Source organism: Salmo trutta, chromosome 31 (assembly GCF_901001165.1).
Source record: "Salmo trutta chromosome 31, fSalTru1.1, whole genome shotgun sequence".
Taxonomy (NCBI): Eukaryota; Metazoa; Chordata; class Actinopteri; order Salmoniformes; family Salmonidae; genus Salmo; species Salmo trutta.
In genome coordinates this window covers 24,910,679-24,928,505 of record NC_042987.1, presented here as the reverse complement: position 1 = coordinate 24,928,505, position 17,827 = coordinate 24,910,679, and the positions used below count along the sequence as shown (strand labels likewise).

The 17,827-nt window shown below is 42.5% G+C and overlaps 1 protein-coding gene across 5 annotated transcripts in view; it reads left to right on the top strand.

The window, feature by feature from the left end:
• The first annotated feature begins 2,082 nt into the window (after positions 1-2,082).
• LOC115169814 (disco-interacting protein 2 homolog C) overlaps positions 2,083-17,827 on the top strand; it is a 224,991-nt gene continuing 209,246 nt past the window's right edge. For 2 of the 5 annotated variants that reach the window (XM_029725798.1, XM_029725797.1), the window contains exon 1: positions 2,086-2,655. In XM_029725798.1, coding sequence (XP_029581658.1) covers positions 2,577-2,655 — 79 coding nt within the window. In that variant the 5' untranslated portion in view covers positions 2,086-2,576. Of the gene's footprint in view, positions 2,656-17,827 lie in introns of all 5 variants that reach the window. The other 3 variants (XM_029725795.1, XM_029725796.1, XM_029725799.1) reach the window with 3 other exon arrangements.

Here is a 17,827-nt window from a genome sequence, read left to right as displayed (position 1 = left end):
GATAAGTGCAAATCAATCCCAGAACAACAGCAAAGGACCTTGTGAAGATGCTGGAGGAAATGGGTACTAAAGTATCTATATCCACAGTAAAACAGGATGACATAAACTGAAAGACTGCTCAGCAAGGAAGAAGCCACTGCTCCAAAACCGCTATAAAAAAGCCAGACTACGGTTTGCGACTGCACATGGGAACAAAGATTGTACTTTTTGGAGAAATGTCCTCTGGTCTGATGAAACAAAAATAGAACTGTTTGGCCATAATGACCATCATTATGTTTGGAGGAAAAAGGGGGAAGCTTGCAAGCCGAAGAACACCATCCCAACCGTGAAGCACGGGGGTGGCAGCATCATGTTGTGGGGGTGTTTTGCTGCAGGAGGGACTGGTGCACTTCACAAAATAGATGGCATCATGAGGAAAGAAAATTATGTGGATATATTCAAGCAACATCTTAAGACATCAGTCAGGAAGTTAAAGCTTGGTCGCAAATGGGTCTTCCAAATGGACAATGACCCCAAGCATACTTCCAAAGTTGTGGCAAAATGGCTTAAGGACAACAAAGTCAAGGTATTGGAGTGGCCATCACAAAGCCCTGACCTCAATAATATAGAACATTTGTGGGCAGAACTGAAAAAGCGTGTGCAATTAAGGGAGGCCTACAAACCTGACTCGGTTACACCAGCTCTGTCAGGAGGAATGGGCCAAAATTCACCCAACTTATTGTGCGACGCTTGTGGAAGGCTACCCAAAACGTTTGACCCAAGTTAAACAATTTTAAAGGCAATGCTACCAAATACTAATTGAGTGTTTGTAAACTTCTGACCCACTGGGAATGTGATGAAAAGAAATAGAAGCTGAAATAAATTATCCTCTCTACTATTATTCTAACATTTCAAATTCTTAAAATAAAGTGGTGATCCTTACTGACCTAAGACAGGGAATTTTTACTAGGATTAAATGTCAGGAATTGTGAAAAACTGAGTTTAAATGTATTTGGCTAAGGTGTGTGTGAACTTCTGACTTCAACTGTGTGTGTGTGTGTGTGTGTGTGTGTGTGTGTGTGTGTGTGTGTGTGTGTGTGTGTGATATAGATATCTATCTATCTCAAAGAACATGGTCAATACCATGAAAATGGTTCTTCCTTGGTTCATGAATCGTGGTTTTGTGACATATTTTGAGTTAAAAAATATTTAAATGTCATAAAACAAAGTAAAGTTTATAGTTATTTAGTGGATTACTTAACAAAAAAATGAACTACATATTTTAAATAATTTACAGGGAATTGCTGTCCCTCAATTTCATGTCACTGGTGTTACCCCATTTATATATATTTTAAAAAATGCAACATCCTTGCCAACTTCCTCCTCGGTCAAAGGTTAATTGGAGGTGGGTCTGTTTTGAAAAACATATGGTGAGTCTGCACTCTCTCTTCATATGCTAGCAATTTGATTTGATTTGATTCATTTGGTAATTTCATGTGAAGCTTTAACAAAGATGTAACACAAGTGACAAAGTTTATAGTAAGGGAAAAGGAAATTTGATTGAAATAGTTGATCAAATCACATGAGTAAGTCATTTATTTACAATTTAAGAAGTGCGGTTTGAGCTACTGTGGCCACCATCTTAGATATTCTATATTTTCTTCAGATTTGTCACTGGTGTTAATGTTCCTACTGGTTTTAATAGAATAGTCTGAAGGTTTGTCACTGGTGTTACAATAGAAAAATGTGTTTTGTTTAAAGTAAGTTATTACTAATAAAAGCAAATCTTAATATTAACATGAACCTTTTCTGTCAGATTTATATGCAAAGTAAATAGTGAAATTATATTCTGGAAAGCCTGAATTGTCATTCAGATATAGATACAGTGAGAAGGCAACACAAGCATTTTTATCTATTTAATGTAGTAAAAATACATTAAGATGTCATTTGTATTGATTAACACTGCTAAGTAAAAATAAAAATATGTTTAAAAAAAATTGACTGGTCAACAGTCCACCATTTTCGTAGAATGACAAAATCAATATATGCATATGAATGTGATCTCTGAAAGGGCCCAGCCTTAACGCCAACCCCTTTCCAAACCAACCCGTAAACAACAGCTCACTTCAACCCCTGATTTTGCACCATGAAGCCTCTGAAATATTTTATATTCGAACAGTTGGGGGGCAATGGGTTGTTAAACCAACATAATGTTCTTCTGGATGGAGAGGGGATAAAATCTCGAGCAGTTCTTGAGAGTGGGTATTTGGCGCCCTCCATCAGGGTTCGAATGTGATCTCGTGTGTGGCAGTAACGTTAGTGTGTCGCTCAGCAGCACTCACAGCTTGGAATTACAGTAGCTGTACATTTTCATACTACAGGGACAACCAACCACGGCTGGACTTGAATAAGGACGCGAGCAAAGCCATATTCGAATTCGCCCAAACGCTTTCCGCATTTCTATTAACCACTCAACTCGCTCCTCTTTTGCCTTATGCATCGGCGCTCTGCGGAGAAAGGACAGTCAGCGGTGAAAGACTTTACTGGACTCAGTGAGGAGAAGAAGAGAAGAGCAAGACAAATAATTTTAAAGCAGAATGGCGGACCGTGATACGTTACCCCTTCCTTTGGAGGTGCGAGACAGACTTGCTGAGCTGGAGCTGGAGTTATCAGAAGGTAAGCAATATTTGAATGTCCCCCTATTATAGTTATTATATTTAGCAGAATTTGCAGAAAAACGGACATTCTTTGCTGCAGAGAAAAGGGAAAGCTTTGTGGGAATAAATGGATGGATCTAGCGCGCGATGAGCAGAGAGTACTGCCGAAAATTCATGTTGAATCAAATCACAGTACATTGCTACATATCAGTTTCATTGTACTTTTATATCACACCACAGAGTGCAATGGGTTCTCATCAGATTTTGGCAATTAGAAATAGAAAGATTGTGACCTTGAAACAAATCATTACGCCAATTTAACATTGATATTGTCAAATGTATCAACTGATGGCATTTTTAGATTGATTCAAGGTATTATTGGGAACTAATTTTTCTTTGTTACAAAGTAGCCTAGTCCACTCTTTAGTGTTGCCTAAACGGCACGTTTACCATGTGAAATGTTCATTTCTAAGTGGCTTTTGAAGACAGAAGAACACATTCTTTTGCTGTCAAGTTGACGATGGGCAAAACTATAGCCATAGTCTTGAATTTGACATGTTCTTTCAAATTTGTTAGGGTAGGCCTACAATTATAACCGACACTATTTGTAAACTTCATTTTGTGTCATGTTTCCGGTGCAAGAGCCGTTAGCAATGTTTTTCTAGTTTCTCATGGGGAGTCGTGAGCATAAGCAATTGTCATTTTTATTTGCAGAGCTCAGCCATTTATTCTGAATAATATTTTAACACAAAATGCACATACATTCTCTCTTGTGTGGTCCATTACATGTTCAAAAGCAATGGGAAGGCTATACACGTATTTTATTTTATATATGGGCATGTTGATATTGCCCTCTATTTATAAAAAAAGGGAAAAAAGAGTTCCATTGTCCAGTGTGTGTGTGTGTGTGTGTGTGTGTGTGTGTGTGTGTGTGTGTATGTGTATGTGTGTGTATATATATATATATATGTATATGTATGTATGTATGTATACATGTATACATACATACATACATACATACATACATACATACATACATACATACATACATACATACATACATACATACATACATACATACATACATACAACTGTGAGGACAACCTTGGGGGATGAGATGCACAGACAACCAATAACTTTGAGTTTTTGAGCAATGTAAGTTAAATTTCATTTAATTCACACCATGCTATACATGGTAGAATAGTTCTCATCATAACTAGATTAACTCACTAGACTGTGTTTTGGAAAACCATGAGTCTAGGTAATTATGAGAGTTATTTAGCATCAAATGTAAACACCTTCTGGAAATGGGTGCCTTACTGCATTATTTATTTGAATAGTTGACTGTCCTTATCCAGCACAACATCAAATGCATAGTTATTCACCTCTCAGACTTTGACCTATATTCACAGCTCAACCTCTTTGACTGGGGCTTTTGAGATCAAACGCCTTGGGTAGATAGTGATAGGCTACAACAGATCATAACTCAGTCCTGAAGTGCTGATTTAGGATCAGTTTTACCTCTTAGATTACAATAACCCTACAAGGACGGGGGGGGCACTTGATATATATACGACCTAGGTGTGCATTGAATAGGGTCCAATTTGAGACTATATTTTAGGAAATAAGAAATGTGATAGAATTCTGGTCAAAACCGGTACATACATGTACATGCCCCGGCCTTGAGTCCTCCTGCTGTGAACCATGGAGATTTGTGATGTTCTTATGTGGATAGAGAGTATTAACGGAGGTCAATCAGCAAGGCCCGGCACGCCAACAGGTGTCCGGACCGACCTAATCTGATTGTCAGGTGAATGTTAACATCAAACCAGTCCACCAGCTGTCCTCTCAGTGCCCCTTGACTTACACTACATCACCAAAAGTATGTGGACACCTGCTCGTCGAACATCTCATTCCAAAATCATGGGCATTAATATGGAGATGGTCCCCTCCTTTCTGCTATAACAGCCTCCACTCTTCTGGGAAGGCTTTGCACTAGATGTTGGAACATTGCTGCAGGGACTTGCTTCCATTCAGCCACGAGCATTAGTGAGGTCGTGCACTGATGTTGGGCGATTAGGCCTGGCTCACAGTCGGCTTTCAATTTATCTTAAAGCTGTTCAATGGGGTTGAGGTCAGGGCTCTGTGCATGCCAGTCAAGTTCTTCCACACTGATCTCGACAAACCACTTCTGTATGGACCTCGCTTTGTGCATGGGGGCATTGTCATGCTGAAACAGGAAAGGGCCTTCCCCAAACTGTTGCATCAAAGTAGGAAGCACAGAATCATCTGCAATGTCATTTTTTGCTGTAGCGTTAAGATTTCCCTTCACTGGAACTAAGGAGCCGAACCATGTAAAACAGCCCCAGGCCATTATTCCTCCTCAACCAAACTTTACATTTGGCACAATGCTTTGGGGCCGGTAGCGTTCTCCTGGCATCCGCCAAACCCAGATTCATCCGTCAGGACTGCCAAATGGTGAAGCGTGATTCATCACTCCAGAGAGCACGTTTCCAGAGTCCAATGGTGGCGAGCTGTACTCCACATCAGTCGACACTTTGCATTGCGCATGGTGATCTTAGGCTTGTGTTCGGCTGCTCTGCCATGGAAACCCATTTCATTAAGTTCCTGATGAACAGTTCTTGTGCTGACGTTGCTTCCAGAGGCAGTTTGGAACTCGGTAGTGAGTGTTGCAACTGAGGACAGATTTTTATCCGCTACACGCTTCAGCACTCAGTGGTCCTGTTCTGTGAGCTTGTGTGGCCTACCACTTCTCAGCCTACCACCCGGGTAGCTCGAGCAGGGCAGAAATTTGACCAATTGACTTGTTGGAATGGTGGCATCCTATGACTGTGCTCAGTTGAAAGTCACTGAACTCTTCAGAAAGGCTATTCTACTGCCAATGTTTGTCTATGGGGATTGCATGCCTGTGTGCTAGTTGGCTGAAATTGCGGAAATAACTAATTTGAAAGGGTGTCCACATACTTTTGTGTATATATAATACAATCAAAAGTTTGGACACACCTAATCATTCAAGGGTTTTTCTTTATTTGTACTATTTTCTACATTGTAGAATAATAGTGAAGACATCAACTATGAAATAACACATGGAATCATGTAGTAATCAAAAAAGTGTTAAACAAATCAAAATATATTTTATGGTTGAGATTCTTCAAAGTAGCCACCCTTTGCCTTGATGATAGCTTTTCACACTCATGGCATTCTCTCAACCAGCTTCACCAGGAATACTTTTCCAACATTCTTAAAGTAGTTCCCACATATGCTGAGCACTTGCTGGCTGCTTTTTCTTCACTCTGCACTCCAACTCATCCCAAACCATCTCAACTGGGTTGAGGTCGGGTGATTATGGAAGCCAGGTCATCTGATGCAGCACTCCATCACTATCCTTCTTGGTCAAATAGCCTTTACACAGCCTGGAGGGGTGTTGGGTCATTGTCCTGTTGAAATACAAATGATAGTCCCACTAAGCGCAAACCAGATGGGATGGTGTATCGCTGCAGAATGCTGTGGTAGCCATGCTGGTTAAGTGTGCCTTGAATTCTAAATGAATCAGACCGTGTCACCAGCAAAGCACCACCTCCTCCATGCGTTACGGTGGAAACCATACATGAGGAGATCCTCCGTTCACCTACTCTGCGTCTCACAAAGACACGGCGGTTGGAACCAAAAATCTCAAATTTAGACTGATCAGACCAAAGGACAGATTTCCACAGGTCTAATGTCCATTGCTCGTATTTCTTGGCCCAAGCAAGTCTTCTTATTGGTGTCCTTTAGGAGTGGTTTCTTTGCATCAATTAGACTATGAAGGCCTGATTCACGCAGTCTCCTCCAGAAAATGTCAAGAACTTTGAAAGTTTCTTCAAGTGCAGTCGCAAAGACCATCAAGTGCTATGATGAAACTGGCTCTCTGGGTCTTCTTTTCCTGTGGTGGTCCTCATGAGAGCCAGTTTCATCATAGCACTTGATGGTCTTTGCGACTGCACTTGAAGAAACTTTCAAAGTTCTTGACATTTTCTGGATTGACTGACCTTAATGTCTTAAAGTAATGATGAGAGAATGAGAGAATGCCAAGGGTGTGCAAAGCTGTCATCAAGGCAAAGGGTGGCTACTTTGAAAAATCTAAAATATATTTATGATTTGTTTAACACTTTTTTTGGTTAGTACATGATTTCATATGTGTTATTTCATAGTTTTGATGTCTTCACTATTATTCTACAATGTAGAAAATTGTACAAATAAAGAGAAACCCCTAATTGAGTAGGTGTGTCCAAACTTTTGACTGGTACTGTGTGTATATATAGTTTATCTTAGCCAGGGTGTATTAATTCTCTGGATGCATTCCCTGTGTGCCCTGGTCAAAAGTAATGCACTATAATAAAGGGAATGGTGTGGCATTTGGGACACAGCTTCTGACTGTCAGACCACTGATTGATTTACACGCTAAGGGCTTATACTGTTTTCTAGTTTTACTGAAGCTGTGGGGATGTAGGACTAGCCTAGACTGTATACATACATAGTGTCATCACTAGTCAAATGTGCCATATCCGAAACAATCAGATCGCTAAAGAAATCACGGTCATGCAATATCTTCTCCTGATAAGTGAAACGATTGACAGAGGCTGCTGAATGGCATATTATGTTAGAGGCAGTAGGGATGTTGGGCTATAAATACATGCTTTGGTTAATCACTAGTCAAATGTCTGAAGCAATCAGATTGGCAAGAAAATGATTTGGTGCAACATGTACTTCCGTTCCGTTTGGCTAGCATACCGCTTGACACATGTAGTGCACCCTTTTATGCAAAAAGCAAATCACTGAGCTCGATTATCACTATTGCCCAAGAGTGTCATGACCTCTGCCTCAGAGATCAATGTTATGCTGTGTCCTGTCCTAAACACGTTCTGTTTCATTAATTCATTGCTGTTCACACAGCAGTACCCTATTGATGTAGCTATGGCAGAAATGTTGAACTGTCAATAGACTCAGTTGATTAACTTAACTCACTTGGTTCCATCAAATGGAAGTTGTTCAACACCCGGGCCTAACATTTCATCCCTCTGTATGTGCAGACAGCGATGTTACATTTCCCTGACTAGCCCATTCTTCAATAAGGAAGAGATGTAGAAACCATTTTGACTCAAGGATAAGGCGCTCCTGTTGCTTACCCGCCTTTTGGGGTTTCATACTTCAGCCTCTCCTTGGTCACGTCTGGGTCGGGTAGGATGCCTGTTTCTGTCACACATTTGTAGTTTTAAAACCATACAGCTCAAAGAATTCTCTCCCTCAATAAATACTTATCCTCACTGTACTAGCTACTGTTAATAACAGTTCTGTCTGCTCTGTTTTGAAGCTACAGGCCTACAATTAAAATATCATATAATGTGGCCTGACCTTGATTGTTTGTATGGAAGACATGCAGCAGACTACAATATGTCTAATGCACTTTATTTGGAATGCATGAATTCAGAGAAAATTACCCTGAATAATAAATTATACAGTAGCCAAGGAAAATATGATAGGTGTGGTTATACAGTGCATTGCTACTTTTCGTTCAAGCTAAAACCAGACACTCTTTGTCTAAGTGAAGTGCATTGACACTTTATTCTTTTATGCAGACAACTCAGGATTCTTTGTCTTCTGAAAGCAGAATAATATTGTGGCGTGCGGGGGGGATTTTGTACATTGATAAAACAACCATGTTTTATTCTGGCAGCCTCCCTAATGAGTCGTACAGCCTAGCTCTGGCCAAGCCTGTGGCTCTCCCCCTCTGTTTGAATGTTTAATGAATTCTAGCCGTGGCATTTCACAGAATATGTCACTGTGCGAGTCAAAGTGCCATAATCACCCAACGCCAGACCGGTGGGCGTGGTGGTGAGTTATAATGACGCTCTCCACTGTTTTCAGTTGGGATCAAAACGAGGTAGAGTCGCCGACCTTTGGATTGAGATTATGACAGGTGGCTTGCCGCCCCTCCTTTTGTGACATAAGGATTTTGAAACATGCCAATAATGACTTAAGTGCTCACTTCTCTATTCTGCCCTACCAAGCAAAAAGACTAACCGCTCATTTGGTCAAATGAGTTAATGTAATTTTTGCTACATTAAATACATACTTAATCATGTGGACAAGTATCCTTCCTCTTGTGTTTTGGAGAAAATGGATGTCATGTTAGCAGTAACTGCATAAGGTTACTGTGAAACCAAGGTAAATAAAAGCTGTTTTTCTCAGTTCAATGCTATGAGCAGTTACTGCCTTTTTGCTTGGTAGGGCAGAATTGCTTTGCCCTTATGATAAGGACACACACATCAGCGTACCTAGCAGCATTCACTGAGGCCGTCACAGGTATGTCACTCAGATACAAAGAGAGTCAGTGTTTACTGTTTATCATGGAGAATTAGTTGTGACAGGCCAGGGTCAAGGTTCACAGAAAATGTCAATGGAGACAGGCAGGTAGAGGTGTACACAAGAAACCTGATGTCATCACTACCTTTTCTAGTAGCCAGCTTGTATTTGCCTTGCTATATTTGTTTGCGTTGTCCCAAATCCCTCAGTCTTGGCTTTCACTGGTTGCGTCCCAAATGGCATCCTGTTCCATGTGTAGTGCACTACTTTTGACCAGGGCTCATAGTGCTCTGGTCAAAAGTAGTGTACTACTGTATATAGGGATTAGGGTGTTATTTACGAAAGTGTCTGATTCAGCCAGCCCATCCAAGTGCATGGTGCTCTTACCTTTTGGAGTGGCAGTTGCCATAGAGATGTCTTTCTCCTCCTCCCTCCTTGGCGGTGAGTTGTGGTGAGAGTGATGATGAGACTGTTGGTTCCAAGATGGCATAGAGATAGTCATAGAGATAGTCAGGACACTAAGGTCCCAGGTCAATAATATGTAGTCTTGAGTTGACGCTTGCTTGTGAAAATGACATGAGATACCAGGGTCTCGGAGGCTGCTTTGCCTGAGATTATTCTACGGTCTGTATACATTTTTAGAGGCTTTAGTTACACATTTTGAGGCTTGAGTTTTACTGTCCATGCCTCACCATTGAATGAACAGGATATTCAGCAGCTTCAGAGAAGTCTGACATTTGCGTTGATTCTGAATTGTAATTATTGATTCACATTCGCAGTCGTGGTTACATAATACAGCCTTTGTAAGTCAGATCAGATGGGTGTAGGTAAGGACTTTCTCTTAGTCCTCCTTAGAGATGTTTTGCAGCCAGTATTTAAGCATCATTGATTCTGAAAACTTGTCAGTGATTTAAAACTTCAGACATGGTACTGTTAGTATTCACTCATTCGCTGTTCAGCTGGCAGCACCTCATTGACCTTAACATTTTTTTTTCTGTCACCTAATCACTACATTCTTCACTGTGAGATGTTGAACAAGCCAGCCTGAGCAGTGTATTACTGTTCTTCAACCAGACTGCAGGAATTGGACAAAATGTAATTTACAAGACCCTAAGAAAGTCCAGTATTTTTAGACCTGTATGATCTGCCTCTTTTGACAAAAACAACAAACTAAGCATACCAAACCGTTACGGGAACCCACCGCCACTATAACCACCACTATCACTACCACCACCACTATACCTTTGCTGCCTTTCTGATTTCTCTCTGGCTGCGTCCCAAATGACTCCCTATTCCCTTTATATTGCACTACTTTTGACCAAGAACCGATATGGCACTAGTCAAATGTAGTGCACTATGTAGGGAATAGGGAACCATTTGGGATGCACACCTTATGTATTAGAGGATGTCAACCTGTCCTCTATGTCCAGAAATCTGCCAAAGCCAAACAAATGCCTGTTGTTCATTGTCTGACAGTTCAGTGAGCCCTCAGGTTTGTGTTCTCCCCTGACACAGGGGAAATGAATATTTAAACCGTTGCCTCCAAAGGCTACCTTCAAGCTTTTGAATTATGACAGTATGACATGTACTGTAGACTAGCTGGACTGTCTCTGTGCTGTGGAAATCCTGAAAGGTCTATTACTGGTATTACCTACCTAGCTCTGTGGATATACAGCTAGCTAAATGCTGTCTTTAACAGCCAATGTACCATCCTACATGCTTCATCCAAAATGTCACCCTATTCCCTACATAGTGCATTATGGGCCCTGGTCAAAATAATTGGCCTATACAGAGATTATGTTGCCATTTTGGATGTAGCCACAGCCTACTCTTGTTGTAGGGCCTTTGATCCTCATCTCATTCCCTCCCAACTTCCAAATCAAAATGGTGTTCTTCCGTGCGTGAAGATACTGTATTTGGAAAGGTCCGTGTTGGGATGCAGTGGTTTATGTCCGTCCCATCTGCTGCTGAGCATTTGTAGATCCAATCAACAGGGCTGTGATGGTGTGAATGGTTGGATACCCAGCTCAACGCCAAATTGGCTGAAACTAGCAGGAACAACAAAACAGAAGTATAAATACTGCATTCTTGACTCCACTATTAATTGGCTGAATTTATGAGGTATGTCCCAAATGGCACCCTATTTCCTATGTAGTGCACTGCATTTAACCAGGGCTCATAGGGATCTGGTCAAAAGTAGTGCACTGTGTAGGGAATAGGGTGCCATTTTAAAATGCATCCATGATTCCTCTCTCGTCCTAGTAGTGTGTCTGATTTTGTTATCGCCTAGTCTATAGGGAAGCTGGTGGTTGTTGGCAGGCAGTTTGACTGTTTTGCTTTTCAGGCAGTGTCATATTTCAATGCAGACATTTCCCATTTTCCTGATTTCCCAATGCCACCCTGATAACATGCGGAATGGAGTTTTGAAATAATAGGAAAAGGTAGGGTTGTTCAAAGTATTGTTTGTTTTCCATGTTTTTCCATGAGGCAATTCTGAGTTGACAGTGACACACATACCGCATAATTCTGAGATGGACTTAATAAGCACGCTTACATGTCCCCTCCTGTACTTCCTGTTCACTCATGATTGCATGGCCAGGCATGACTCCAACACCATCATCAAGTTTTCCCATGACACTACAGTGGTAGGCCTGATCACCGACAACGATGAGACATCCTATAGGGAGGAGGTCAGAGACCTGTCCGTGTGGTGTCAGGACAACAACCTCTCCCTCAACGTGATCAAGACAAAGGAGATGATTGTCGGCTACAGGAAAAGGAGGACTGAGCGCGCCCCCATTCACATCAACGGGGCTGCAGTGGAGCGGGTTGAGAGCTTCAAGTTGCTTGGTGTCCACATCAACAAACTATCATGGTCCAAACAAACCAAGACAGTCGTGAAGAGGGCACGACAAGGCCTATTCCCCTCAGGAGACTGAAAAGATTTGTCATGGGTCCTCTGATCCTCAAAAAGTTCTCCAGCTGCACAATCGAGAGCATCCTGACTGGTTGCATCACTGCCTGGTATGGCAACTGCTCGCCCTCCGTCCGCAAGGCACTACAGAGGGTAGTGCGTACGGCCCGGTACATCACTGGGTCAAGCTTCCTGCCATCCAGGACCTCTATACCAGGCGGTGTCAGAGGAAACCCCTAAAAATTGTCAGACTCTAGCCACCCTAGTCATAGACTGTTCTCTCTGCTACCGCACGGCAAGTGGTACCGGCGCGCCAAGTCTAGGTCCAAGAGGCTTCTAAACAGCTTCTACCCCAAAGTCATAAGACTCCTGAACAGCTAATCAAGTGGCTACCCAGACCCCTCTTTTACACTGCTGCTACTCTCTGTTATTATCTATGCATAGTCACTTTAACTCTACCTTCATGTACATATTACCTCAATTACCTCGACTAACCGGTGCCCCCACACATTGTACCGGTACCCCTTGTATATAGCCTCGCTATTGTTATTTTACTGCTGCTGTTTAATTATTTGTTACTTTTATTTTCTATTTTTTACTTTACACTTATTTTTGTTAACTGCTTTGTTGGTTAAAGGTTTGTAAGTAAGCATTTCACTGTAAGGTCTACACCTGTTGTGTTCCGCGCATGTGACAAATAACATTTGATTTGATTTAATGCGACTATTTTGTATAGTCAGGTTAATATAATAGTTCATTTAAAACGTTTACATGCTTTGCAAAATCCTGTTTACATGGACACAAAATCCTGTTTACATGGACACAAAATCCTGTTTACATGGACACAAAATCCGACGACTGATGGATCTTTTGATTGGCAATCAAAATGAACGTTCTACAAGAGTGAACATGTTTTTTTGGTGAATACTTTTTTATTTTTTATTAAAAACTATTTCTAAGATGCACACTTTCAGTTTTTCTTAACTCACTTCACTCGCACATAAGAGGGAGGCTTCCGCTACCCGATGCTGGCACATGCACAGTTCCAATCCACTGCTGGAATGCAGATTTAAGCTGTTTACATGTCCTAATAATTTGAAAGATTGCTCAGAAAACCAGGTTTTAATCGGTTTAATATTGAATTATTAGTGTGCATGTAAACATACTCAATGACATGATTTCTCAAGTTCACAACCTCACAGGCTTCTTGGGTTCAACTTGTAATGAAAAGACTGTGTTTTCTGTGTACTGGAAATCTTTCTCTCCAGTGGAACTAAGCCCATAATAACTCCCTCATCCTGTTTTGACCCCCTGCTCCATCCCCTCAAAATAAAAAAATTTAACACCTTTTGTTTTGCCTGGTAGGAAACCAACATCCAGCTCATGTTAAAACAGTGTGGAGGCCACGTAGGGAGAATCCCATTCCTTTCGTAGGGGAACCTTCACTGCCACATGGACACCAGTAAAGCCATGGTCTGTGTTCCAAATGACACCCTTTCCCCTATGATGCACTACTTTCGACCAGGGCCCATAGAACTCTGAGGAAAAGTAGTGCACATTATACGGAATAGGGTGCCACTTGGGAGGCACACATGAAATTTGCATTTCTCTGGAGGGCAGCTTGTGAATGTAACTGCTGCCACAGCTTCAGATGGGTGGGTGATGTCATTCTTGGACCGGTCAAAGTCTGTCTGTGGCAGAAAGTTGTTACTTGAGGATTGCATCAGTACCCCGCTGCTCACAGGCAGTTTTTAGCAAAAAAATGTATCTTTGTGCCCATCCCTTGATTCCTTCTCGGCTTGCTTTGAAGCCAGCGTGTTGGAGGACGCGTCATTTAAACACTGGGGTGAGAAAGAATCCAGCACTTCCCTGCTGTGAAAATAAATTAAACCGATATGGAGATGCAACCATGGCCTTATTCCCACTTTCAAAACATGGAGATGACAAATATTTGCTACAGATGCTGCGTTTCCCTATTGAGGTCCCATCCCATTGTATTTGTTATTGCTGCTAAAGGTGAGGTTAGTTTACAGTTCCAGTGACGACCCTGCCTCCCCCACCTCCCCTCTAACCCCACTGGGCCTGGCTGTGATGAATATTTTCCTTTCCTTGTTAATCTCCACAGACCTCTCACTGCTCAACCAAAACTCGGTTTATAATGACTGTTGTCTGGGACTCTAGAGAACAATATATACTGGTAATAGTGAAGTGTGACACAATCCCAACATGAGGGCGCGATCACAGAGCTCAGTGCAGATGAGCCCAAACCTTTGTCCGTCCAGACAGCGGCAGGCTGTATTGCAAAATAAGGTACTTAATAGGTTTAAATAGATCAGGTTTATTAGATTCAGACCAGATGAACGACACACTGGCCTTTCAGTGATGCACAGTGAATGTATCCCAAATGGCACCCTATTCTCAATGTAGTGCTTTGGCTCTGATCAAAAGTAGTGCACTATATAGGGAATAGGGTGCCATTAAGGACACAGGCAGACTCCACAGAGCATTTCGACTGCATTTTTTTACCCTTCTGAAGATATCCAACCTAACTCTTCTGATGACATCACAATGTCAATAGAGTCTCTGTGTGAAACATTCTTTTCCTGCCTGGTTGTTTAACACATTCTAGTCTTCTACTGAACAGTGGATCTTTGTTACCTCAGACAGAGGACTGGGATGAACTCCCTTTATTGTGCTGCTCTAATCGCTTCTTCCCCTCAATTCTGTTCTCTTATGTTGTGTGAACTGAACTCAGGTAACAGTGTTGATTGGGTGTGAAGAGCATTGAAAATATAAGAAACAACCAGTCATTTTCACCCATATCTGATATCCTCACTCAACCAATCTATGCATCAGGCATGTTGTCATTGTATCATTGTATGCTTAGTGTATTGCCTACTTTTCCTATGCTATTAGAAACTGATTAGGTAATATCACAAAGCCAGACCCATTCTAGGAGCCACGCAGCCCACATCAAATTGTATTAGTCACATGCGCCGAATACAACAGGTGTAGACCTTACAATGCAGTTTAAATAAATACTGATAAGAAATAAAAGTAACAAGTAATTTAAGAACAGAAGTAAAATAACCGTAGCGAGACTATATACAGGGGGGTACCAGTACAAAGTCAATGTGCGGGGGCACTGGTTAGTTGACGTAATATGTACATGTAGGTAGAGTTATTAAAGTGACTATGCATAGATGGTAACAGCAGAGAGTAGCAGCGGTGTAAAAGAGGGGGGGCAATGCAAATATTTTGGGTATCCATTTGATTAGATGTTCAGGAGTCTTATGGCTTGGGGGTAGAAGCTTATTTAGAAGCCTCTTGGGCCTAGACTTGGCGCTCCGGTACAGCTTGCTGTGCGGTAGCAGAGAGAACAGTCTATGACAAGGGAGGTTGTTGACAATTCTTAGGGCCTTCCTCTGACACCGCCTGGTAAAGAGGTCCTGGATGGCAGGAAGCTTGGCCCCAGTGATGAACGCAAGGCACCCTCTGTAGTGCCTTGCGGTCGGAGGCCGAGCAGTTGCCATAACAGGCAGTGATGCAACTAGTCAGGATGCTCTCGATTGTGCAGCTGTAGAACCTTTTGAGGATCTCAGGACCCATGCCAAATCTTTTCAGTCTCCTGAGGGGGAATAGGTTTTGTTGTGGCCTCTTCACATCTGTCTTGGTGTGCTTGGACCATGTTAGTTTGTTGGTGATGTGGACACCAAGGAACTTGAAGCTCTCAACCTGCTCCACTGCAGCCTCGTCGATGAGAATGGGGGCGTGCTCGGTCCTCTTTTTCCTGTAGTCCACAATCATCTCCTTTGTCTTGATCACGTTGAGGGAGAGGTTGTTGTGCTGGCACCACACGGCCAGGTCTCTAGGCTGTCTCGTCATTGTCGGTGATCAGGCCTACCACTGTTGTGTCATCGGCAAACTTAATGATGGTGTTGGAGTCGTGCCTTGCCGTGCAGTCATGAGTTAACAGGGAGTACAGGAGGGGACTGAGCATGCACCCCTGAGGGGCCCCCGTGTTGAGGATCAGCGTGGCGGATGTGTTGTTACCTACCTTTACCACCTGGGGGCGGCCCGTCAGGAAGTCCAGGATCCAGTTGCAGAGGGAGGTGTTTAGTCCCAGGTTCCTTAGCTTATTGATGAGCTTTGAGGGCACTATGGTGTTGAACGCTGAGCTGTAGTCAATGAATAGCATTCTCACATAGGTGTTCCTTTTGTCCAGGTGGGAAAGGGCAGTGTGGAGTGCAATAGAGATTGCATCATCTGTGGATCTGTTGGGGCGGTATGCAAATTGGAGTGGGTTTAGGGTTTCTGGGATAATGTTGTTGTGAGCCATAACCAGCCCTTCAAAGCACTTCATGGCTACAGACGTCAGTGCTATGGGTCGGCAGGTTACCTTAGTGTTCTTTGGCACAGGCACTAGGGTGGTCTGCTTAAAACATGTTGGTATTACAGACTCGGAGAGGTTGAAAATGTCAGTGAAGACACTTGCCAGTTGGTCAGCGCATGCTCACAGTACGCGTCCCAGTAGTCCTTCTGGCCCCGCGGCCTTGTGAATGTTAACCTGTTTTAAAGGTCTTACATCGGCTGCGGAGAGCTTGATCACACAGTCTTCTGGAACAGCTGGTACTCTCATGCATGTTTCAGTGTTATTTACCTTCAAGCGAGCATAGAAGTAATTTAGCTCGCCTGGTATGCTTGTGTCACTTGGCAGGGCTTGGCTGTGCTTCCCTTTGTAGTCTGTAATGTTTTGCAAGCCCTGCCACATCCGAAGATCGTCAGAGCCGGTGTAGTATGATTCGATCTTAGTCATGTATTGATGCTTTGCCTGTTTGATGGTTAGTCTGACGGCATAGCGGGATTTCTTATAAGCTTCTGGGTAAGAGTTCCGCTCCTTGAAAGCGGCAGCTCTAGCCTTTAGCTCAGTGCGGATGTTGCCTGTAATCCATGGCTTCTGGTTGGGGTATGTACGTACGATCACTGTGGGGACAACATCATCGATGCACTTATTGATGAAGGATGGCAGGTAGCCTAGTGGTTAGAGAGTTAGGCCAGTAACGAAAAGTGGCTGGATCAAATCCCGGAACCGACAAGGTATAAATCAGTCATTCTGTCTCTGAACAAGGCAGTTAAGCCATTGTTCCCCGGTACGCCATCATTGTAAATAAAACTTTGTACGTAACTGACTTGCCTAGTTATATAAAAATGTGGTGTACTCCTCAATGCCATCAGAGGAATCCTGGAACATATTCCAGTCTGTGCTAGCAAAACAGTCCTGTAGCTTAGCATCTGCTTCATCTGACCACTTTTTTATTGATCTAGTCACTGGTGCTTCCTGCTTTAATTTTTGCTTGTAAGCAGGAATCAGGAGGACAGAATTATGGTCAGATTTACCAAATGGAGGGCGAGGGAGAGCTTTGTATGTGTCTCTATGTGTGAAGTAAAGGTGGTCTAGAATTTCTTTCCCTCTGGTTGCATTTTTAACATGCTGATAGACATTTTGTAAAATGGATTTAAGTTTCCCTGGATTAAAGTCCCCGGCTACTAGGAGCGCCGCCTCTGGGTGAGCGTTTTCTTGTTTGCTTATGGCGGAATACATTTCATTCAATGTACATACCACCACATCCTCAGTCTGTGGTGGTATGTAAACAGCTACGAGAAATACAGATGAAAGCTCTCTAGGTAGATAGTGTGGTCTACAGCTTATCATGAGCCACTCTACCTCAGGCGAGCAATAGCTCGAGACTTCCTTAGATATCGAGCACCAGCTGTTATTTACAAATATACATTGTCCTCCGCCCCTTGTCTTACCAGACGCCGCTGTTCTATCCTTCCAGTACCGGGTATAACCAGCCAGCTGTATGTTGATAGTGTCGTCGTTCAGCCACGACTCCGTGAAGCATAAGATATT